General features: G+C 42.7%; 1 protein-coding gene across 1 annotated transcript in view; it reads left to right on the forward strand.

Moving 5' to 3' along the window:
* Positions 1-24,805, forward strand: part of LOC120065218 (testis-expressed protein 264-like) — a 126,518-nt gene extending 101,713 nt beyond the window's left edge. Inside the window, exons 3-4 of the mRNA XM_039016019.1 lie at positions 8,451-8,643; positions 23,134-24,805. Of these exons, the coding sequence (XP_038871947.1) occupies positions 8,451-8,643; positions 23,134-23,504 (564 nt within the window). The 3' untranslated portion in view covers positions 23,505-24,805. The remainder of the gene's footprint in view (positions 1-8,450; positions 8,644-23,133) is intronic.
* The last annotated feature ends 616 nt before the right edge of the window (positions 24,806-25,421 follow it).

The raw sequence follows: 25,421 nt of genomic DNA on the forward strand, positions 1-25,421 counted from the left end.
AGCTCTATAGCCTGAGATCTGCTCTGTGTCTTTAGCTCTATAGCCTGAGATCAGCTGTGTCTTTAGCTCTATAGCCTGAGATCAGCTCTGTGTCTTTAGCTCTATAGCCTGAGATCAGCTCTGTGTCTTTAGCTCTATAGCCTGAGATCAGCTGTGTCTTTAGCTCTATAGCCTGAGATCAGCTGTGTCTTTAGCTCTATAGCCTGAGATCAGCTGTGTCTTTAGCTCTATAGCCTGAGATCAGCTGTGTCTTTAGCTCTATAGCCTGAGATCAGCTGTGTCTTTAGCTCTATAGCCTGAGATCAGCTGTGTCTTTAGCTCTATAGCCTGAGATCAGGTTTGTGTCTTTAGCTCTATAGCCTGAGATCAGGTTTGTGTCTTTAGCTCTATAGCCTGAGATCAGCTCTGTGTCTTTAGCTCTATAGCCTGAGATCAGCTGTGTCTTTAGCTCTATAGCCTGAGATCAGCTGTGTCTTTAGCTCTATAGCCTGAGATCAGCTCTGTGTCTTTAGCTCTATAGCCTGAGATCAGCTCTGTGTCTTTAGCTCTATAGCCTGAGATCAGCTGTGTCTTTAGCTCTATAGCCTGAGATCAGCTGTGTCTTTAGCTCTATAGCCTGAGATCAGGTTTGTGTCTTTAGCTCTATAGCCTGAGATCAGCTGTGTCTTTAGCTCTATAGCCTGAGATCAGCTCTGTGTCTTTAGCTCTATAGCCTGAGATCAGCTGTGTCTTTAGCTCTATAGCCTGAGATCAGCTCTGTGTCTTTAGCTCTATAGCCTGAGATCTGCTCTGTGTCTTTAGCTCTGCAAAAAGCCACACTTTATACTAACCCCAGACCCATATGCTTTTTACATGAGGAAACAAGATGAAATAATTTGATGAAGTAATAAGACCAATTATTGTGCAGCACAGGAGCCACTTAAATGCGTCTTTAACCCAGAACAACACTACATTTTTATCAATGCTTTATAAAGCTCCTGAATTATTGAGGAGCGGGTCATGTAACGGGGAGAAAAGTAACACAACCACGTGCACTATTTTGGAAGGATTGTAAAGGCTTTGTTACTACTTCCAAATACAGTAACCAACATCAGCATACTGCTCATCATAATATGCTGTTCACTGGCTGCCTATTTACAGAGAAATATACATAGAAACCCAATAAACATGTATTGTATAATTGTGATAACCAACTTGTATCCTTGTCTAATGGTTTTAGTCTCTTCTTTGCATGTGGTTAGGGCTATTCTTAGCCAATGCTCCACAGAGGAGTTAACAGTTAGGCAGACGTGCTCTACTGTGCTGTTTTATGCTATGCTCTCCTGTGCTGTGCTGTTCTATGCTAAGCTATACTGTGCTGTGCTGTATAGATTCAGAGAGGTCCACTCTGTCCTCCATATGAGAGCAGAGCCCATCTCCGTCCCAGCAGCCCCTGTTTAAACCTCCAGCCCCAGACTGAGCAGGTTAACTGGAAGCATGTTTACTCCTGTGCCGCCGACCATGGAAATGGATCTCCTCCAACCAGGAACACAGCAATGCAGGATTGCGATGCGGGGAAAAGGGCAGGGGGAGGAGGAAGGAAATCCCACATCCTCCCATTGGAATTAAAAACGTTCACGCCAGGAGCGCCATTTTGATTATGACTGGCCAGTTAATCTATCTCTTTTTTAAATTTCCTCTGCGGTGGGAGGGAGATATCGGATGGCATCCATGGGAGGGAGATATTGGATGGCATCCGAGGAGAAAATGAGTTACCGGGAGACAAAGAATGTACTAATCTATTTATCATTAATTAATAATGCATGTGGGTGGTAACTTTATTTATGTTTGGCTGTCAAATCAGGGAGTAATTCTGGTGTGGCAGAGGGCAGGATCAGTGTGAGTGACAAATGGAACAGGTGGGGCGCCGATGAGCCGTAAATCTAACGACCACTGTTTGCCATCCATTATTCACAAGCTCTTTCTTAATGATTAAGTGGTTAGGGGGTGAACGTTATTTAAAATAACGGTTACATGGAGAAAATCTGACCTCTCTGAAATGAAAATGGATGGCCCTCACTTCAGCAAATCTATTTTTACCTAAACCCTCCCTGAACTGTTGAAGAAGAAAAAAACAAGTGACCTTCCCCTATACCCATAATAATAATAAAAACAAAGTGGATAGCTGAGAACATGTTAAAACTCAGTGTAACATTGATGTGGCAACTCTCTTATGCTATGCTATTGCACAATTCTAATTTGTACCTGTAGGTCACATAAAGCTATCCCCAGTAAAATGAGCCCACCACCTCCACTGCTCGCACCTAATCCAGTCCCCACCTGTGACTGAAAACAGGGGGAGAAATGACAATTGAAAAGCTCTCTCTTAAAATGTAGAATGCTGTGTAAAATAGCTAAAAGGCTATAAAGTAGCATTTACTGTTAGTGAAGTTTCTAGGTAGCAAGTTAGCATACACTAGAGCTAACTGGGCTAGTCATTGTCTAAATGACAGGAAGAAACACATTCATAACCATAATGTGGCCTTTTAGGCACACTTGATGTTGTACGCCCAGCAGAGAATCAGAGATGAGGGGCAGCATCGGGCACACATGGATATACACTGAGTATACCAAACATTAGGAACACCTTCCTAATATTAACCTGTCTCCTCCCCTTCATCTACACTGATTTGAAGTGGATTTAACAGGTGACATCAATAAGGGATCATAGCTTTCACCTGTATGCACCTAGTCAGCCTCTCATGGAAAGAGCAGATTTGAGTCTATAGAATGGAGCAGCATAAACAAAGGTAATTGTTTTGTATACTCAGTGCATAGCCTAATAAGCAACTCATTATAAAACACTGAGAAATATAGAAATATCATAAATTACAAATTACGTGACCCTCCCCTATTTATTTTATTTATTTACAATGACTGCCCACCGGGTAATAGTGGGGTAACTGCCTTGTTCAAGGGCGGAACGACAGATCCCACTATGTTGAACGAACATATTATCTGTCACCGTTTATAGAATTGTACCGAAACTTCCTGTTTCCATCACAGCTATCATGATATCTCTTTTTATACGGTATGACTTTACTAGCATAAACCACATTTCCATCCACAGTCTCTCTCTCATGGATGCATTCCATTGGAGCTGTTCATCCGTTAAGGCAGTGTGTGTGCTAGTGTGATCATCTGTTGTGTCCTGAAGCTGTGGAGGTCTAGGAGGTTAATTACTTTCTCAATAGAAGATATCTCTCAGCTTTCATGTCATCTTTATCAGTCACAACAACACCAGCACACAGACACTACAGCAAGTCCTGATATGTCCAGGAAATATGTCCTATAATTTGAACACTATTGGTGCCTTTAGAGAGGATTTGTAGTGACATCTGCGAAATGCCTCTAAGGGTTTTACAAATCACCTCTGCTCTGTGTTGGTCCCTGCCATTGGTAAACCAATGTAATTCATCCTTATTTGTATTCACCTTGATTTTTGAATGACTTCTACTTTTGTGAGATGGACTGTAATTCATATCAGGCTTTAAATAGCCGCTTGACAATAACCGGGCTCGGGATAATGCTAACGGCAGAGCGGTTTGTAACAGAGAGTCTCAGCAAACCATTACCTCCTGCAATAGTGGCAAATTCTTCTCTACTGGTTATATTCACAGGAAATAATCACTTGTTGAGTCAAAAATTATTATGCCATCAAATTGTAATCAACATAATCCACTGTATCCCCAAGTATTTTACAGGGACTGGCTTCTCTGATGTGTGTTTCAGTGACTGGCTTCTCCGGTGTGTGTTTCAGTGACTGGCTTTGCTAGTGTGTGTTTCAGTGACTGGCTTTGCTAGTGTGTGTTTCAGTGACTGGCTTTGCTAGTGTGTGTTTCAGTGACTGGCTTCTCCGGTGTGTGTTTCAGTGACTGGCTTTGCTAGTGTGTGTTTCAGTGACTGGCTTCTCCGCTGTGTGTTTCAGTGACTGGCTTTGCTAGTGTGTGTTTCAGTGACTGGCTTTGCTAGTGTGTGTTTCAGTGACTGGCTTCTCCGCTGTGTGTTTCAGTGACTGGCTTTGCTAGTGTGTGTTTCAGTGACTGGCTTCTCCGCTGTGTGTTTCAGCTACTGGCTTCTCCGGTGTGTGTTTCAGTGACTGGCTTTGCTAGTGTGTGTTTCAATGAGCTGTTGAGCTGCACACTAATGTCATCCTGGGGAAAGAAATCTTCTTGATTGTTCTATCAGAGCAATGCTATTAGAGATATCAGAGACCACTAATGTAGCTAATATGTATTATCTAGTATGTTATTTTATCTGTCAAATCAATCTTAGTAAACGCTTCCCTCTGCCTGTTACAGTGATGCCACAGTATCTATCATATACCACAGGACTGTTGCTGAAGTTTGAAGAGAAATGCCCCTCATTTCTCCTTGTGTCCTCACCCGACCCACGCTATAAAAGTTTGCATTTGGCAGTAGCCCTGGGGGCTGGGGGGGTTTATGTATAGCAGGTGATTCATACCATGGAGGAGCAGAACTAGCTAACTACATACGTACTTTACCCAGGATAAGATTAAAACTAGTGATGCACTGACATGACATTCTTGGTATAGTTTTTGATTACACTATCACTTGTATTTTATGTTACAACGATTCATTGATGCTGGTAAAGTTGTCTCGAGCACCTACAGTACTGATATCCGATATTTTCCTTGCCAACAAAAAAAACCTATACCGATAACCGATATTAAAACATTTTGCGGCCTTTTAATCATTCTAGTACAGTTAAATAGTTAACACACACACGGACGCAGCGGTCAAAGGCATGGCATCTCAGTGCAAGAGGCGTCACTACAGTCCCTGGTTCGAATCCAGGCTGTATCACATCCGGCTATGCGTCGCCATAGGGCGACGCACAATTGGCCCAGCGTCGTCTGGGGTAGGCCGTCATTGTAAATAAGAATTTGTTATTAACTGACTTGCCTAGTTAAATAAAGGTTACACACACACCACACTTACCAAAAAGTTATTTTGGTGGCATTTACGTATGTCCCCATTACCAGTAAAAACATAATCAAAACCTATTTCTTTCACTTACTTGCTGTGCTGTTTCGTTGTTCATTTGTTCAGTCATTTCATTCTCAACCAGGATTTCTATGGAACGCCGTTTGGGTCTTTGCGTGTCAAAAAATAAAACAATGAACAGTAGATAACATTATTTGACGTGTCAAATAAGCTTGTTGACCAATCAGGACCTGAATATGACTGCACGTCACATAATAATTTAACGCGCTCATACATTTATGTAGTTATTACATATTGATTACACTATCACTTGTATTTTATGTTACAACGATTCATTGATGCTGGTAAAGTTGTCTCGCGCACCTACAGTGCTGGACATTAAAAAAAAACATCCTAGTTAGCTCATGGATGCAAACAATGTTTTTCCCCAAAAACATAGCAAAATGACATCTGTTTCAGTAGCTACAGTTAGCTAGCTATATAGCTAGGTGTTATCATCTAAAATAACCCTAATTTATAAGACAGTTTTTATTTGATTAATGGTGTTCGGACCCATCTATGTGAATCTAGCTACAATAAGGATTAGCCACAATAGTGGACTTTAATAAAAGTATGTCATAATTCTACTATTTGTATTCCTTTGCATCACTGTCAATGACATCTTTTATTTTGAAGGCAAACCGCAAAGTCCATTATTGTGCCTAATTTTTATTGAGGCTAGCTTTACATCACATAACCATGTCCAGTCGAGGGTCACTATGCTAGCTGGCTGCTTATAACGTTATCTTTGGGCAACAGAGTTAAGTAGCTGGCTAGCTATTATTTTCATGAACTAAAGTTCAATTTCAATAGGCGAACAAGTGGCAACCTAGATAATACTTACTCACAAAGATTCCTAAATCATTGCTAAGAATAATGCAAATGACTGCAGTTTCTACTGGTCATTGTTTTCAGCCTGGTTGTATTGGTGCTAGCTAGGTACCAAGTTAAAGCTAGCTACCCCAGAAGTTGCGGTTGAAGAAATGAGGCTTTATTTCCAACGCGGAATTGTAAACACATCGTTCGTGGCCGGTGTTTGCTTGTTTGCAGACTTTTTTGTACATATTTGACAGTGCTACTGTATCTTTTATGACACGCAAAGACCCAAACGGCGTTCCATAGTATGTATGTCTTGAAGCTAATAGCAGTGACACTATTACTGTGTAACTCCGCTAGGGCAACATCTGAAAAATAGTGCACTTGGTAGTGTGTACCGGTGCTTGACCAGTCGGCGAAAGCCAACATCACCCACGACAGAAAACTGTTTATTGTCAAGGGCAATGAATTCCATTATCTTGGCTTTAACGGATTTCGCCTTTGAGTTGTCTCGCTGAAATGTTCTTTCAAATGACTGCTCGACTTGTTGACTGCTCGATCCACACAGCAGACATTGTGGGCTAGGCTATGAATTCTGTGTTGCACGTTTAGGGCAACATTTTACGTGGCGTCATTACGTCATGTACCTACGTTATATAGGTATGCACATCAGCTTTGACATCGGTTTTGCACATCGGCGTTAAAATAGACATCGGTCGATACCGATGTTGGCATTTTTAGCTAATATCGGCCGATTCCAATATGTTCACCGAAATATCGTGCATCCCTAATTTAAAACCAATCAATCCCCTCGTTCACACTGCCACCCTCGCCCAATAAAAATAATGTATCACCAGCCCTCTCCTTCACCCCTCTCTCTCCCTCTTGTCTCCTAAAGTGAAGGGACAGCACACCTCCACAACCCACTGCCTCCATCTCTTGAATATATATTTGTTAAAATATTGTTATAAAAAATAAATGTATAATTTGTACAGTTCTTCATTACAAATTGTATTATTTGTCACATTTAACTGTGTAAAACCTTGCAGTGCTACTTTTTTCTTTAAGAGTGAGGTGGATATAAATTGAAATGTGATTGTTTCTCTCTGAAATGAAACCATCTAGTGGTAGGTTTCAAACAAATACATGTCTGTCGTTAAACAACCCCATGGCATAATTAGATACTTAAAAAACACACCAATCTATTTCAGAAGTTCTTTAAACAAAAAAAGCTAATTTATTAATATGTATGAAAATTAATATATAGCGTTTTGGAGTGAAATGTATAAACTCCTCTTTCATCACACATCTGCCTCCCTTCACCCTAGGAAAGTGACTATGTAGACATATGGCTCTATATAAATGGAATGTTAGTGCCTCGCATGTGGAGGAACATATCGCACATGCCATGAATTCCTATTCACGCACCACACATACTGTATACAGTATAATAGTGTTATGTCAGCACACTGGGAGCGTTTCATCATGTCACTCCTCTCTGATCTTCTCTTCTTGTCTGATGCCTTCTGCCCATCTGCATAACACACTTAGCTTCTCATTGGAATGGACTCTTTCACATAACAGTATAGTTGAGCCCCGATGTAGCAGTAGTGGGAATGTGAGAAGCTAACGGCTCTGATTTTAAACCTGCAGAAACATGGTGATCATTGGGTTTTAGGAATTCAAGGACAACAAAATAGGTTGCCTTGAGAAACCTAATGTGCTGCTTTCTTTGGAAGGGTAAAGTTCTTCTAAATTTGTCTAGAGGTTGTCACTCTAAGGCAGCAATTTGCCCCTGCTCTAAGGATGATTCCATTTGCTGAGACTTATCCTCCATCAAAGGTCAATATGTGCTGCTATACAGTATGGATCATAGCACTTGTGGAATATCGGTATATATCAATCCTCATGTTGACTACCTCACTACAGTGTATGAGGTTATACAGCATATTGATGCTGTGTAACTTGTTTTTGTTTTTTTATTAGTCCTGTAATTAAAAAAAAAAAAGTGTGTCTTCCTGATGTCTTTGTTCCAGACAAAAGAGATTGGCTCATTAAATGTAGTGTGTGTGCGTGCATGTGCTCTCATCTCTCACACAGCCTTGTTCTAATCAGGGTGTGCCGGATAAGCAAACTGCCTAGCTTTAAACATTAATGAGCAGAGAGTGAAGTAAAGGTTTAAAGCAGGGGGCAATCTTCTACTCCTGGAAAGAGTCTCTTTCAAGACTGTTTTGTGTTGCACTCTAGAGTGGGAGAGGAGAGAAATTAGCTTAAAATCAGTTTAATGGTTCACAGCTCTGTTTATTGTTATGGGAGAAACGCAGGGCTTAGTGATGTGGTACATGGTCAAGCTGACAAGTCTTTCTGGTCAACAGCAGCCGTCTTTAGAGAAGTACGTAGTCTTTCTTTAGAATAACTCACCCTACATTGTTGAGAAGTGCTTTTTGGATACAGAACGGCTGAGCCTTAGAAAAGCTCAGGAGTGGAGGGCAGATCTGACAAAATAGACTGCCTCTTGCCAATGGGAATGAAACATGCAGTTTGAACTCTCTTTCTCTGTCTCTCTGTCTCGCTCTCTCTCACCCACAGGAGAGGCAACTCCATGCCTGGCCATTCATTGAGATCAATACAGGGGACCTAACGCGCTACATTGCTCCGCTGTCCTCCCAGAGCGGCTTCCACCACACTGGCTTCGTTGTGCCCGAGCTCGTCACACAGACAGCGGCCAAGACACCGGTGACAGAGGAGTCCTTGGATCAGGACAGAGGGACGGATATTTCAGGTACTCTAAGCCCCTCTTCCTTCCATACAACCACTGACATTGACCAACCAGGTGTGTTCTCCCCCGTATGGGATGTAATGGACTAGTTTAACTAACACCAAATATCTTTTAAGTTCTCATTCAACCTACCCAACCACAGATGCGTTTTAGCTAGTTTCATTCATAGCAAGAAAATAAGACAGTGGATGGCCAGTAAAGGAAAGAGAGACAAAAGCATTGAACAGCTTGTTCCACTAAGAGGTTTGTTTGAATTACTTCAGCTAGATTGGGTTTGTAGAGATTTAGCTCTACAGCTCTAGTCTATCCAAAGGTAAGGCTGTGTGTGAGATATAAAGAACCAACAGACAGCCAGGATGTGGCTGCAGATATTTTGTGCCCCACCGTGTTGATCCCACCCATCAGCCCCTGGAATTGTTCTGTCACTGTGAGTATGTTTCTTCAAGTGAGATGTTTTTGTAGACCCGCCATTACTCTTTTAAACTTGACAGGGCCTTTAGGTTAGCACAGCGGTGATATTGACTTTGTCTTTTCACAAATACTTTTAAGAGAAGCAGTGGGGTGTGTGTGTGTGTGTGTGTGTGTGTGTGTGTGTGTGTGTGTGTGTGTGTGTGTGTGTGTGTGTGTGTGTGTGTGTGTGTGTGTGTGTGTGTGTGTGTGTGTGTGTGTGTGTGTGTGTGTGTGGATAAGACTGTGTGGGCTGGAGGTGTAGGTGTAGACTGAGATGGCTCGTCTGAGAGGAGGAGACACAGAGGTTATGAGGAAACAAGGGCTCACAGAGGCTGTGTCTCTAACCGCTCTTCCTCATAAAGTACACACCTTTCGTTTATCAGATGCCCTGTATTATGGGGGTTATTGTCTTTCCTTTGTTCTGTCCATTCATGTAATGATGTCTGGGTGGGTTCAGAACTGATTACCATGTTTAGTCTCTGCCATCGGTCACTGAGGAGTGCAGTGCCAGTCTGTTGATGATGACATAGACAGTTAGTGTTGGTCACAGCTTTGAATTTATTTGTCCCCCCCCTGAATTGAGACAAAATGGTGTTCATTGGTAGAATTGAATATGTGGATGACAAAATATTTTGGATTTGTTCAATCAACAGACTTAAGAAAACCCAACTGAGTTCAGTTCACTAACAGTTTACTCTGAGTTTACTCTCCCTCTCTCCTTCCTCCTTCACCTCTCTCTCCCTGCCCCCTCATCTCTCTTCATCTGTCTTTCTCTCTCTCTCTCTCTCTCGCTCTCTCGCTCTCTCGCTCTCTTTTTCTCGCTCTCTTTCTTTCTCTCTTTGCTTGGCCCAGTCAAATAGTGTGGACTTCTGGTGGTGTGGGAGTTTGTCTGGTGTACTCTGTTATGACATCATGACCTGAGGATTTTTCACTTAAACACTAAATCTAAATTGCTTCAATAATCAATCTGTCAGTCCCCCAGCAGATCTTGTTGAAGCATGCACTTTCTATATCAAACAGTTTACACAGTGGGTCAGCACAGTTCTGTAATACAGAAGGTGTGTGTGTGTTTTGGGGGGTGGTTTACAGATGCTGCACATTATGCTCCTATATTTGGGATAATAATCACTCTGGATTCACCAGTAAAGCAGAAATGCATCCTCCTCTTTAGAGAGAGATCCAGACTGGCTTGTTGTTTGTTCTCATAATGAGAGACGGCTCAATCAGTGGTGCTGAGCCGTGTCTGATAGACCAGCCCTGGAAATCAAACTCCACACAGACCTTCCTGTGTCTGACAGACCAGCCCTGGAAATCAAACTCCACACAGACCTTCCTGTGTCTGACAGACCAGCCCTGGAAATCAAACTCCACACAGACCTTCCTGTGTCTGACAGACCAGCCCTGGAAATCAAACTCCACACAGACCTTCCTGTGTCTGACAGACCAGCCCTGGAAATCAAACTCCACACAGACCTTCCTGTGTCTGACAGACCAGCCCTGGAAATCAAACTCCACACAGACCTTCCTGTGTCTGACAGACCAGCCCTGGAAATCAAACTCCACACAGACCTTCCTGTGTCTGACAGACCAGCCCTGGAAATCAAACTCCACACAGACCTTCCTGTGTCTGACAGACCAGCCCTGGAAATCAAACTCCACACAGACCTTCCTGTGTCTGACAGACCAGCCCTGGAAATCAAACTCCACACAGACCTTCCTGTGTCTGACAGACCAGCCCTGGAAATCAAACTCCACACAGACCTTCCTGTGTCTGACAGACCAGCCCTGGAAATCAAACTCCACACAGACCTTCCTGTGTCTGACAGACCAGCCCTGGAAATCAAACTCCACACAGACCTTCCTGTGTCTGACAGACCAGCCCTGGAAATCAAACTCCACATAGACCTTCCTGTGTCTGACAGACCAGCCCTGGAAATCAAACTCCACACAGACCTTCCTGTGTCTGACAGACCAGCCCTGGAAATCAAACTCCACACAGACCTTCCTGTGTCTGACAGACCAGCCCTGGAAATCAAACTCCACACAGACCTTCCTGTGTGTGGCCAGCCAGCCTATGACTCAAACACACTGCCTTGGATGGGTGGGCTTGAGGGGTGGCTGTACTTGTACTGTACTGTACACACATCACTGCAGTACTGTGTGCTCAATGTCCCTCTAGAGAAATGACAATACAAATCATGTGCTCTTTACATATGATGATGATCTGACGATCACTGCTATGTAAATAACTGCTTATTTCATAAATCACAAGGGACATAAATAAGGATACAAGTAGACACAATAGGTGTTGTTTTTTTTAATCTCTTTGTCAATTGTTATTTTTTTATTTAACTAGGCAAGTCAATTAAGAACAAATTATTATTTACATTGACAGCCTAGGAACAGTGGGTTTAACTGCCTTGTTCAGGGGCTGAACGACAGATATTTACCTTGTCAGCTCTGGGATTCGATCTAGCAACCTTTTTGTTACTGGCCCAACGCTCTAACCACTAGGCTACCTGCCACCCCAATGAGATGATTAGTATTCTCTGCAGGTCTTACTACTGTACCTCGGGGAAATGTTTCACCAAGTGTGCCCGTGTGAGGAGGATGTGCTTTTGCATGTCCTCCATTCGTTTCATTGCGCGAGTAAGGTATTTATTTGAACACCGTGAACATTGCAGACTGTGCATGCTTATTCACAGAAGGAGTAAGGTATTTATTTGAACACCGTGAACATTGCAGACTGTGCATGCTTATTCACAGAAGCTAGATTGTGAGAAATTGTTAGCCCAACTGGGTGTTTAATTTTGGAGCACAAACTCAGGAGATAATATTTACCATGTCGAGGGTAGTTATGGAACATTACGTTTTCCTCCTATTCCTAGCTCCAACTTCGAAACTATGGGATCATGCAGTGAAGAGCACCAAATAAGCTTAATCTGTCCTTGATGAACAATAGTCTGTTCTCAGAGAGCTTGTTGAGCTGAACTGAGGTCTGGGTCTATATGACATCATCATTACCCTCCAGAAGTATTACAGAAATGGCTACAGTATAATTTAGTCCTACTGAATGTAATTTATTTATAATTGCTGTATAATTACACAACAATTGCTACATTTTCTATGTAATTGTTATACAATTAGGCCTACATATGATTGTGTTGTTATAACCCCTCCTCTCCAAACTCCCAGCTTGCCTCAGTCTTGTCTGTCTCTAATTATCTTCTGCTCTCATTCTTTATAGTGTAACTCTCAACCTCTTATTTAGCCTTTGCCCAACCCCTTCAACTGTTAAAGTTGTGGGTGGGGGGAATTGCTCATAACTATTCATTTTGGGGGTGGATAAATGTAGTTATTCCTGATCCCAACACTTTCTCACTATAGTATAGTTACCAGAAGTCGACTGGCATGCTCTGATAATATATCTATGTGCATCAGGAGCAAATAAGACTCTGACTCTATTGCCACTTGCGCTGTAAATTTGAATCTCCTATGCTGCACAAGAAAAATCTTTGAAATGTGAATTCACATTTATTGCGGTATTGTGTTGGGAACCCGCATTGCAGTATTTACGCAGTAGCTCTTTTTCCAATGGTTAAAATGAACTCACAGATTGGTCTTGGGTACTATATGGGTGCTATATAACCTACAACTACTACCAGGGAAACCCCACTCACAGGTATGCTATCACTTTTCAGAATTAGAAGTGTGTGGGCATGGGATGAATATTGTAAATAAAGGATTTGAAAAATAAATATATCTACCCCATGTGGTGTTAGAATTCACAACCATTGAACTATCTTAGCAGACTGCGCCACCAATCAGTCATAGTGGTTGGGAAAAAATACAGCAAATTGACATGACTACCATTGTCATCTATTTCTTGTTATGATAGAGGTAGCTATGAATCTAAAGGTATGATCCTCATAGCCTACATGTTTTTTTCTTTCGTAAAAGCACATAGATGTGTATGAAACGGTAAGCAAAAACGTTGAGTTTGGTCATAATGTGCCTTATTGTGCCTTATTGCCTTTAGAATTTTGTGTAATGTCAGTAGTCGAGTCAAGGAAGCATCATGCAAAATATGTGACTCGTTTCAAGAAACTAGGCGTATGTCGTGGGTCACTACTTCACAGGAGAGCCATTTGAATGTAAACTTTTTTTTAAATCAAAAAGTGTTTTTTGGGAGGGCGGGGCTAGGTGCACGGTGTTTCCTCCGACGGCTGGCTTCCGGGTTGGATGCGCGTTGTGTTAAGAAGCAGTGCGGCTTGGTTGGTTTGTGTTTCGGAGGATGCATGGCTCTCGACCTTCGTCTCTCTCGAGCCCGTACGGGAGTTGTAGCGATGAGACAAGATAGTAACTACTAACAATTGGATGCCACGAAATTGGGGAGAAAAAGGGGGTAAAATTCTACAACAAAAAAACTTTTAAAAAAATATATGTTTTTTCACAGAAATTCCTTCTGGAACATGTGAACTTTCATGTGCCTTAATAACAAACTTGTATGCCATCTGTAAATAAGAATACAGTTGTTAAATTACGAGCCTAGTTGGTCAGCAACTTTCCCACTAGCCATGATTGGGTGACATGCCGAGAGAGGAGTTCAGATTGGTCTGATTGGTCTTCCATACAGAGGGCTTCTGTCTATTTGAGCTGGTCAGTCTGTGTTGGTAATCCTGTCCAACGTGACATTAAAAAAAATATGTATCGTGTCGTGGAGCTGCATACATGTTGATCTCCACTTTCTGGAGGATCAAGTTTTGAAATCAGTGGAATTATAGTATGATGGCGAAAACACCTGTCTACGGATTACATCTTCAAACTAAGGGCAACCATGGTGCATGATGATGTATACGGGTAAGATAGTCTAGCTAGCTACGTTTTCAGATGTAACATATTTCTAATTTTGACAAAGTGGTTTCATTTCAAGCTAAAGCGTACTGTTAGCTAGCTAGCTGATGTTAGCTGACTGGCTCGCTATCTAGTGTTACGTGTATGATGTTATTATTCGTATCTCAGAGCCGTTTGCTTGACTAGTTAGAGCCTAATGTTAGCTAGCTAACAATGGACCCGGTTGGTTAGCTACCACTACCAGCAGATTCATGCGAGGCGTAGTAACGTCTTGAGTTGGCACAATGTTCATTGTTGTTTAACTAGTTAACGTTACGTGACTTGTATGATCTTACACGTTGTTTACCGAGCTAGGTTCATTGTTTACCTAGCTAGCTAGCTACATGTCTTAAGCTAAAGTGTACTGTTAGCTAGCTAACTTTAGCTGGCTGGCTCCCTAGCTAACGTTACATGTATGATGTTATTATTCGTATCCCAGAGCCGTTTGCTTGGCTAGTTAGAGCCTAATGTTAGCTAGCTAACATTGAACCTGGTTGGTTAGCTCCCAGCAGATTCATGCAGGTTAGTAACGACATGATTTGGCACTATCTTCATTGTTGTTTAACTAGCTAACATTAGCTGGCTGGCTCGCTAGCTAACGTTGCGTGACGTATGTGATCTTACACGTTGTTTACCTAGCTAGGTAAATTTTTTAGTCTTAACAAAAGACTCCACTATACAAGTAACCATTTCGGGTGCGTTCGTAAATTCAGTCTGAGTGTGCCAGAGCGAAGAATAACTGATGAATTTACAAACACACAACACTCATTGAATATGGCTGGTGTCAGTAAATGTTGGCAAAAAAGCGTAATGAAATTGTTGCCAACAGAGCTGGTTAGGCTGTTTTCATGTTATCCAGAGGTAAACAAATCATCGGCCAGAGCGTCAAGTGTGCGCTCTGAACGCTCCAAGAGCGAAACGAGATGGGTGGGTCTGACGTTTAAGAGGATGTGAACGATGCTGAATGGGTGTAGACAAAGAAGAACTCTTCACTAGGTATCAAACTATTCAAAGGCCATTTTCTCAAAAGTGAGTTTACAAGTTTATCAACTTTCAAAACAGAATTAATTTCGCATTTTGCTACATAAGACCAATTTGAGCCGGTCTGTCACATATTGACAAGCTCCACTTACCAAGACCATTGCCAAATAAGGCGTGCTGTCACCTGCTTTTATAGTAAGCTTGGAGGTGGTACTAACCAGCACATCTAGAAGGGAGTGTATTTCATGCCGAACCCCTCCCTTGAGAGGACATAGAGGCACCTTCTCAAAGTGCCTCTACATCACGATTTCAATGGTAGAGTTGAACCGCTAGGGGCAAAAAGAGCTAGAAAACTGTCAAAATGGCGGCCAGAATCATGATAGTTACTCTTTTAAACACTCCTCTCCTCTTGTTTCCTCTCCTCTTGTTTCCTCTCCTCTCTTTTCCTCTCTTCGATCTGAAACCATTTTAAGAACAAGACCTTGATTCTATAGCTAATAATCACAGTTGGCCCAATTTAGCAACTAATATAGGCAAATGTTATCTAAAACACTTTCCAAAGCATGGTCTGCTTCAATTTGAGAGCTTTGTCATTACTTATTTCCAGGTGTTTGCGGGTGAATGTTGTCAAGTTTTGTCGGAAGTGTCTTCCTGGGGGGTATACTAAATAGACCAATTATTTCTTAGTTCAGCAACTGGTAGAACATAACCACTCTACCTGCCATTCACCAGTACTACAGTCTGAGAATGGTCAAATACAACACATATATAATACCTCCATGGACCCACTGATCCTCATCTTCTCCCTCTCATTGAGAAGGTTTAGGATTACCCCTTTCATAGAAAAACTCGGGCATAATGAATATCACAGCCCAATATGCCCTTTTTAGAAATTATGGGTTTGCTGTGTATGGACTTGCTGGCTGGTAAATGGGATGTTTGTCAGCTTATTAATGTCGTAAAGAACCCCAGAGTCAGAACACCTCTCATATAGAAATGGTCTCTCTGCATATTACAGACAGGCTCAGATACACTGGACCTGATAATGAGCTTGGTGAGAGATGGACAGATCTGAAGGATGTGGGACTTGTGTGAGGGGCTCAGAGACCATGTGTGTTTATTGCACTGTGGTCCCCTGTGATAAGATGGTCCATAACTCAGTGTGATGTGTAGATGGGGTTTGTTTGGGGTGTGAACCCAGCAGGGGAGATGAGAGGCTGGACCAGGGTGTCCTGTTACCCTCCTGGGACACTGACAGGAGATTAATCCTCCATTGTTCCTTAATGAATTAACCTCTCCAAGGCTGTTGGAAAATTATTCCATACAAGAGAGAACCTTTTCAAATCAAATCAAATCAAATTTTATTTGTCACATACACATGGTTAGCAGATGTTAATGCGAGTGTAGCGAAATGCTTGTGCTTCTAGTTCCGACGATGCCGTAATAACCAACGAGTAATCTAACCTAACAATTCCACAACTACTACCTTATACACAGTATATACATATACATTATATTAAGTGGCATTGTTTAAAGTGGCTAGTGATACATTTTTTATCAATTTCCATTATTAAAGTGAGCTGGAGTTGAGTCAGTATGTTGGCAGCAGCCACTCGATGTTAGTGGTGGCTGTTTAACAGTCTGATGGCCTTGAGATAGAAGCTGTTTTTCAGTCTCTCGGTCCCTGCTTTGATGCACCTGTACTGACCTCGCCTTCTGGATGATAGCGGGGTGAACAGGCAGTGGCTCGGGTGGTTGTTGTCCTTGATGATCTTTATGGCCTTCCTGTGACATCGGGTGGTGTAGGTGTCCTGGAGGGCAGGTAGTTTGCCCCCAGTGATGCGTTGTGCAGACCTCACTACCCTCTGGAGAGCCTTACGGTTGTGGGCGGAGCAGTTGCCGTACCAGGCGGTGATACAGCCCGACAGGATGCTCTCGATTGTGCATCTGTAGAAGTTTGTGAGTGAATTTCTTCAGCCTCCTGAGGTTGAAGAGGCGCTGCTGCGCCTTCTTCACAACGCTGTCTGTGTGGGTGGACCAATTCAGTTTGTCCGTGATGTGTACGCCGAGGAACTTAAAACTTACTACCCTCTCCACTACTGTCCCGTCGATGTGGATAGGGGGGTGCTCCCTCTGCTGTTTCCTGAAGTCCACAATCATCTCCTTTGTTTTGTTGACGTTGAGTGTGAGGTTATTTTCCTGACACCACACTCCAAGGGCTCTCACCTCCTCCCTGTAGGCCGTCTCGTCGTTGTTGGTAATCAAGTCTACCACTGTAGTGTCGTCCGCAAACTTGATGATTGAGTTGGAGGCGTGCATGGCCACGCAGTCGTGGGTGAACAGGGAGTACAGGAGAGGGCTCAGAACGCACCCTTGTGGGGCCCCAGTGTTGAGGATCAGCGGGGTGGAGATTTTGTTACCTACCCTCACCACCTGGGGGCGGCCCGTCAGGAAGTCCAGTACCCAGTTGCACAGGGCGGGGTCGAGACCCAGGGTCTCGAGCTTGATGACGAGTTTGGAGGGTACTATGGTGTTAAATGCTGATCTGTAGTCGATGAACAGCATTCTCACATAGGTATTCCTCTTGTCCAGATCGGTTAGGGCAGTGTGCAGTGTGGTTGCGATTGCGTTGTCTGTGGACCTATTGGGGCGGTAAGCAAATTGGAGTGGGTCTAGGCCCTAGACTCTAGGGTGTCAGGTAGGGTGGAGGTGATATGGTCCTTGACTAGTCTCTCAAAGCACTTCATGATGACGGAAGTGAGTGCTACGGGGCGGTAGTCGTTTAGCTCAGTTACCTTAGCTTTCTTGGGAACAGGAACAATGGTGGCCCTCTTGAAGCATGTGGGAACAGCAGACTGAGATAAGGATTGATTGAATATGTCCGTAAACACACCAGCCAGCTGGTCTGCGCATGCTCTGAGGACGCGGCTGGGGATGCCTTCTGGGCCTGCAGCCTTGCGAGGGTTAACACGTTTAAATGTTTTACTCACGTCGGCTGCAATGAAGGAGAGTCCGCAGGTTTTGGTAGCGGTCCGTGTCAGTGGCACTGTATAGTCCTCAAAGCGAGCAAAGAAGTTATTTATTCTGTCTGGGAGCAAGACATCCTGGTCCGCGACGGGGCTGTTTTTTTTTTTGTAATCCGTGATTGACTGTAGACCCTGCCACATACCTCTTGTGTCTGAGCCGTTGAATTGCAACTCTACTTTGTCTCTATACTGATGCTTAGCTTGTTTGATTGCCTTGCGGAGGGAATAGCTACACTGTTTGTATTTGGTCATGTTTCCGGTCACCTTGCCCTGGTTAAAAGCAGTGGTTCGCACATTCAATTTCGCGCGAATGCTGCCATCTATCCACGGTTTCTGGTTTGGGAATGTTTTAATAGTTGTTGTGGGTACGACATCGCCGATGCACTTTCTAATGAACTCGCTCACTGAATCAGCGTATTCGTCAATGTTGTTGTTGGACGCAATGCGGAACAGATCCCAATCCACGTGATCGAAGCAGTCTTGAAGCATGGAATCAGATTGGTCGGACCAGCGTTGAACAGACCTGACTGCGGGAGCTTCTTGTTTTAGTTTCTGTTTGTAGGCTGGAAGCAACAAAATGGAGTCGTGGTCAGCTTTTCCGAAAGGAGGGCGGGGGAGGGCCTTATATGCGACATCCTGGTTAGAATAACAATGATCCAGGGTTTTACCAGCCCTGGTTGCGCAATCGATATGCTGATAGAATTTAGGGAGTCTTGTTTTCAGATTAGCCTTGTTAACTTCTTGACGCACGGATCCCTTTAGCGGGATCATTTTCGTAAACAACCGCTGAATTTCAGAGCGCCAAATTCGCGTTTTGATAAATGTCACTCATTTTTCAAAATAAAAGCTTGAAACTATGTCTAAAGACTGTTCACACCCTGAGGAAGCCACAGGAAAGGGAATCTGGTTGATATCCCTTTAAATGGACGAAAGGCAGGCAATGGAACAGTGATCTTTCAAAATAGAAGTCACTTCCGGGTTGGATTTCCTCAGGTTTTCGCCTGCAAAATCAGTTATGTTATACTCACAGACAATATTTTGACAGTTTTGGAAACTTTAGAGTGTTTTCTATCTTACTCTGTCAATTATATGCGTATTCTAGCATCTGGACCTGAGAAATAGGCAGCTTACAATGGGAACGTTATTTTTCCAAACATAAAAATTCTGCCCCCTAGCAGCCTCAGGATATGTGGTTTCCAGTTTACATAGAGTCAAATAAAGTTTGTTCAGGGCCATCGATGTGTCTGCTTGGGGGGGAATATATACGGCTGTGATTATAATCGAAGAGAATTCCCTTGGTAGATAATGCGGTCGACATTTGATTGTGAGGAATTCTAAGTCAGGTGAACAGAATGACTTGAGTTCCTGTATGTTGTTATGATCACACCACGTCTCGTTAATCACAAGGCATACCCCCCCGCCCCTCTTCTTACCAGAAAGATGCTTGTTTCTATCGGTGCGATGCGTGAAGAAACCAGCTGGCTACACCGACTCCGATAGCGTCTCTCGAGTGAGCCATGTTTCCGTGAAGCAAAGAACGTTACAGTCTCTGATGTCTTTCTGGAAGGCAACCCTTGCTCGGATTTCATCAACCTTGTTGTCAAGAGACTGGACATTGGCGAGTAGTATGCTAGGGAGTGGTGCGCGATGTGCCCGTCTCCGGAGCCTGACCAGAAGACCGCTTCGTTTGCCCCTTTTATGGCGATGTTGTTTAGGTTCGCCGGCTGGGATCAGATCCATTGTCCTGGGTGGAAGGCAAAACACAGGATCCGCTTCGGGAAAGTCATATTCCTGGTCGTAATGATGGTGAGTTGACGTTGCTCTTATATTCAGTAGTTCCTCCCGACTGTATGTAATAAAACCTAAGAATACCTGGGTTACCAATGTAAGAAATAACACGTAAAAAAAAACAAAATACTGCATAGTTTCCTAGGAACGCGAAGCGAGGCGGCCAACTCTGTCGGCGCCGGAAGTGGAAGTTTTTGCTGGTTCATCAATGTAGGTGACTATTCCTTTCATACCAAGACGTTTTTCCGCCAACTTTACCATACCGCTAACTTTTCCCCGCCTTTTCCTTATATCTGAAAGGTATCGCCGATATCAAAGCTGACATTTTTATGTCCGCCTAACGACCTAGTAATCATTTAGGTTAAGTTCTGCCTATGGCTTAGTATGAAAGGCAGCCATAATGCTGAGGCGGCATTGGCACGCACTATACTCTAAACTCCATGGCAGCACAGACCCTTAACATAGACCTAATTAAACAAAAATATATGCTATTCTTTTGAAAATACATTTTATTAGGCTTATGTTTCTTAGGATCTGCCTAAACAAATAACTAACTGATTTGATGGTGGTGTATATTCTCAATGGATTTATTAAAATAGAGCCCACCCACATCTGCACACCACTACTACCACTCGTCTCCGGCTTGCAAACAGGAGGTATAAAGGTGTATGCTGGCAAGAATGTGGTAAAAATGGGCCTGTTGTAAGAGGATCATATAAACATTGCCCACTTTTTTACAGGCTAAATATGTAAATCCAATGTGAAAGCAGTAGCCTATATATAACCTGGAATGATCTCCTACATCACACACCTGTCACAATAGGACGATGCACATGCTTTGGATTCATGGGTTTACATAATGAGATCACATGATAGAGGTGACTGACTGGTGTCCTGTAGACTGCTTTCTTTGTCTCTTTCTTACATTAATCAATGCTGAAAAGGTCTCATTTGTGTGCCTATTTTCAGCCTGTCCATTTCTGCACAATGACCACAGAGCTGGGGCCTAATTGAGATGACAGTGCTAATTGCAGTCACAATAGGCAGGAATTAATTTCTCCGGTCCCAAAACGATACAGACAGGGAGATGGCAGAGGTCATGCTAGCTTCTCTCCATGAAAGAGATTAAGATTATTCATTCATCTTCATTCCAGGGCCGTTATAACTACACACATGCGCACACACGCAAATGCACACATTCACACAAACCACTCCAATCCAATATGTCTTGGATCATGACAAGCTGAGGAGGATATTATGATAAGACACTGGTGGATATTCCTCCATCAGAAAGGACTAGCAATCATAGACTAATCAGGCTCAGCGTTTGGCACATCTTAATTACTCTGAAGCATTACGCTAATAGTCCATCCTGGTGATGAGTGCACATATTGTTTATTTCCTCTGGTAAAGGAGTGAGTTGGAGAAATACTAAATGAGCAACCAAGCAGGATGCTATCATTATATATCATGTGACTGACTTATATTCCTGTGTAGGAATGGGTGTGATGGCATTTTCCTGTATTACCAAATGAGGAGAGTTACAAACTACACACCAGTCAGAGTTATACTTAAACTTCATCTTTAATGAGCTTTAAGCTTTAGCCTTTGACTTTCAACAATTCACTATCTATAATGAATTTTGAGAGTCCCTACAGAAGAATACAAAGATATTCTATAGCCAAGATACACCCCTCTCAACTTACATGACGAACCACAGATCTTAGGAACAGTTCACAAAGGTTAAGATTTGTATGAAAGATATCTATAAAACATAGCAGACAGTTACTGCTGTGTCAACAGTTCTCATTGTAAAAACCAGTGTCTTGCCCCCTCCTACTCCAAACTGGAAACCGTCTCACCCTGGTACGGTATAGCACAAAAACATTACCTTTACTATCTGGAATGCTCTTTAGGCTTTATTACCCAAAGACATCGTAAATCTCCTCTGTCAGTGCTATATCATAGAGCCCCATCCTCAGTGGAACACACACACACAATAGTCGACAGAATACTCTATTCTGTCGAATAAAACAACCATTCTAATGCAATACAAAGATTATAATATAATCTTACAAGCACTATAACATAATCTTGCAATTTTCCACGACATGGGGCCTTGTCTTTATGACCAATAATATCAGTCTCATCATTGCTTAATAGGATTCGGGAGAGGAGTAGAATTTTCTGTAATGACCCATACAGAATAACCTATTACTATGAGTTACTCACCTTAAATTCCAGAAGAGGAGTACATCTCAGTGACTGGGTTTATGAATAAAGGAACTGGCCCAACACGCATGCACACACACACACACACACACACACACACACACACACACACACACACACACACACACACACACACACACGTACTCACGCATGCACACACACACACACAGTATCCATGCACAGAACAGGGGTAGAGTACAGAAGCACGGCAGCATATCAAATATTCCCCCACCCACTAAGATCCTCTAGTCTTCTTAGGAGGTGAAATCTGTAATGCGGTCTTGCATATACTCATTCGTTTAAAAAACTATCCAACTGGAAGGATGTGAGTGAGAACAATGTTATTGTCGTTTGTTGCTGCCCACGTTCAAACTGGCTCAATTTTCTCAGCCTCTCTTAAAAATGACAACAATGGCAGATCTGGCATTGACACCAATGAAGTCTCTGTGTGTAATGGAGCTAGTCAACTCATATATGAGCTGTTGAGTGATGTGGGAATATATGTAGTCAGCTTGTCTCAATTTACAGGGTAAAGTTTGTACTTGTACTGTAGCTTGCTTACCCAAATTGTATCTTTTGTCTGTTTCCCTTTTTGTGAAGTTGTTGAAGTAATTCATGAGTTTGAAGCTGGAAAGATCCCAACCAGATAGATTAAGGAGAGTACCTTGTCAGGATGCCAACTCTGTGCCTCTGTCTGCTCTCACTTTCTCCTTAACATTTACCCTCTCTAGCTTTTCTCTCTCTCTCACTCTCTCTTTTACTCTTTGTCTCTTTGTTGCTCTTGTGTACTTGTCTTCAATTACAATAAGTAGGAAGACACAAAACACAACAGTTAATGAGTGTGGACTTAGGGCCCTATTCAATCCGTATCACGGAAGTTCAGCATTCCAGTGTGATTGAAATTTATAGGCAATGTTCACGTGTTAGCGGAGACTGCGTTCACTGTATGGGTTAATTGGAAATTACCTTTACATTTCTATCATGCAATCTGTAATGCTTCAGCTATACAGATTGAATACAGCCCTTACACTTTTGTTCATGACGTTCTGGCTCTGTAGATGGTTAGTTTTGAACTGACATCTATTCGCTGTTTTACCTGACACCTCTCTTCCTGTGGTTGCAGGTGCAGAGTCCCACAGTGATGTCAGCAGCAAGCTGAGCAGCCAGGCGCAGTCAAAGAGCACAGAGACGTCTCTGGCCCCGTCCTCCGCCTCCTCTCTGCCGCACAGGGACCAGGGGGACGGGGTCGAACAGGGGCAGGGTGGAGAGCACAGGGAGTCAAGTGAAAAGGGGCATGGGGACAGGGGCTCCAGCGAGTCAGTGGGCAGCGGCTCCTCCTTTGAGGAACTGGACTTGGTGGAAGAGATGGTGGAGGAGCTGGAGATAGAGTTGGGGAGGGAGGAGGAAGGCCCCACAGTGAAGGAAGAAGCCAGGGAAGCCCCAGTAGAGGCTGTAGCTGAGGAGAGGGAGCCCGTAGGGGATGGAGAGGAGTAGAAGAGGATGGATGGAGCAAACTCCTCGGGTTTGATCCTTTTAAGGTGGGAGCGATATTTCTTCAGCTAATCTTGTCTTTTATGTCAACTTGTTGGTGGATCTGTAGCCATACTATTTATCATGACAGACATGCCATCTATTTCTGGACCTTTTGAACTTTCCTGTATGTTAAACTGTAATGTCTGTGAGAGATAATGACAAAACAAAGATTGGTTGATCAACATTAAACAGAACTGTTGTAGGACATGATAGATTCACCAGTAGAAAGTGATACACTCTTCGAGTGGACAAAAATATTGTTGCAATATACTTGTGGGACTTATGAAAGTCAATATTTCTTTTGATTGAAGTATTTAAATTAGTAACATTGTGTCCAATATGTTAAATCATCTCCCATCATAGTAGGCACACATTTTATGTAAGATCATTTGTTTATATATATATATAATTGAATATACTGTATATAATCGAATACAGTATAGTTTAAGACAGTGGTCACCAACCGGTCGATCGATGCATTCCTAGTCGATCACCTAACTGAAAAGCCAACGATAAAGGCTATGACATAGGCTGCCTCTCCTTTTTTATTATTTGTGTTGTGCTGTTGGTGGTACACTTGATTCAGAAGCCCTGTGCACCGGGGAGGAGAAGTGTTTCCATTTTTAACCATTTCATTTGTCTGAAAAGACTAACTCCGCCTACCCTGTGGACCGTGAGATCTGTGGCTAAATCAAGTGTGCCTACTGACTGACCAATCGGATAGCTCAAATCATGTGCATACAGCTTCCAGGACCCCGGCCACAGTAAAGTTTTATACTAGCCTATATGAGATTTCATATAATTTAAAACAATGACCATAGAGAGACTGTCAAATAATACAGCAAATAGCTGATGCTTTTATGAGTGAGTTCATGTCCAAGTTTGTATTCAGCACTGTCAACACTGTTTTTATTCAACGCTATTACAAAACATAAAACACGCTTCTCCCTGCTTCCATTCTCAATGCAGCTGAATGAGTGAATGAATGAGTAGCCAAGTGTATCAATAGCTCTGTGTTTTTATTATTATTTGCATCTCATCATGTCTATTTTAATATCAAGGAATATTTAACTTTCTCTGGTCATAGGAACAACATGAGTTTGTGCATGAGGCAGATGCAGTGTGACTCGACTTTTGCCATCAGGCGGAAGATGTTTTCCCGTTTCCCGATTTCATGTAATGGACATATACAAAATATTCCAAATTGGTGAAATTAAATGAAAAAAATAACTTGTTTAAAAAAGAAGAAAAAAAAGATAAGTGGTGCGTGCATATGTATTCACCCCTTTGCTATGAAGCCCCTAAATAAGATCTGGTGCAACCAATTACCTTCAGAAGTCACATAATTAGTTAGATTGCACACAGGTGGACTTTATTTAAGTATCACATGATCTGTCACATAATCTCAGTATATATACAACTGTTCTGAAAGGACCCAGAGTCTGCAACACCACTAAGCAAGGCGCACCACCAAGCAAGCGGCGCCACGAAGACCAAGGAGCTCTCCAAACAGGTCAGGGACAAAGTTGTGGAGAAGTACAGATCAGGGTTGGGTTATAAAAAAATATCCGAAACTTTGAACATCCCACAGAGCACTATTAAACCCATTATTAAAAAATGGAAAGAATATGGCACCACAACAAACCTGCCAAGAGAGGGCCGCCCACCAAAACTCACGGACCAGGCAAGGAGGGCTTTAATGAGGGAGGCAACAAAGAGACCAAAAATAACCCTGTAGGAGCTGCAAAGCTCCACATCGGAGATGGGAGTATATGTCCACTTTAAGCCGTGCACTCCACAGAGCCGGGCTTAATGGAAGAGTGGCCAGAAAAAAGCCATTGCTTAAAGAAGAAAAAAAAGAAAACACTTTGGTGTTCG

This window comes from Salvelinus namaycush, chromosome 20 (genome assembly GCF_016432855.1).
Source record: "Salvelinus namaycush isolate Seneca chromosome 20, SaNama_1.0, whole genome shotgun sequence".
Lineage (NCBI taxonomy): Eukaryota > Metazoa > Chordata > Actinopteri > Salmoniformes > Salmonidae > Salvelinus > Salvelinus namaycush.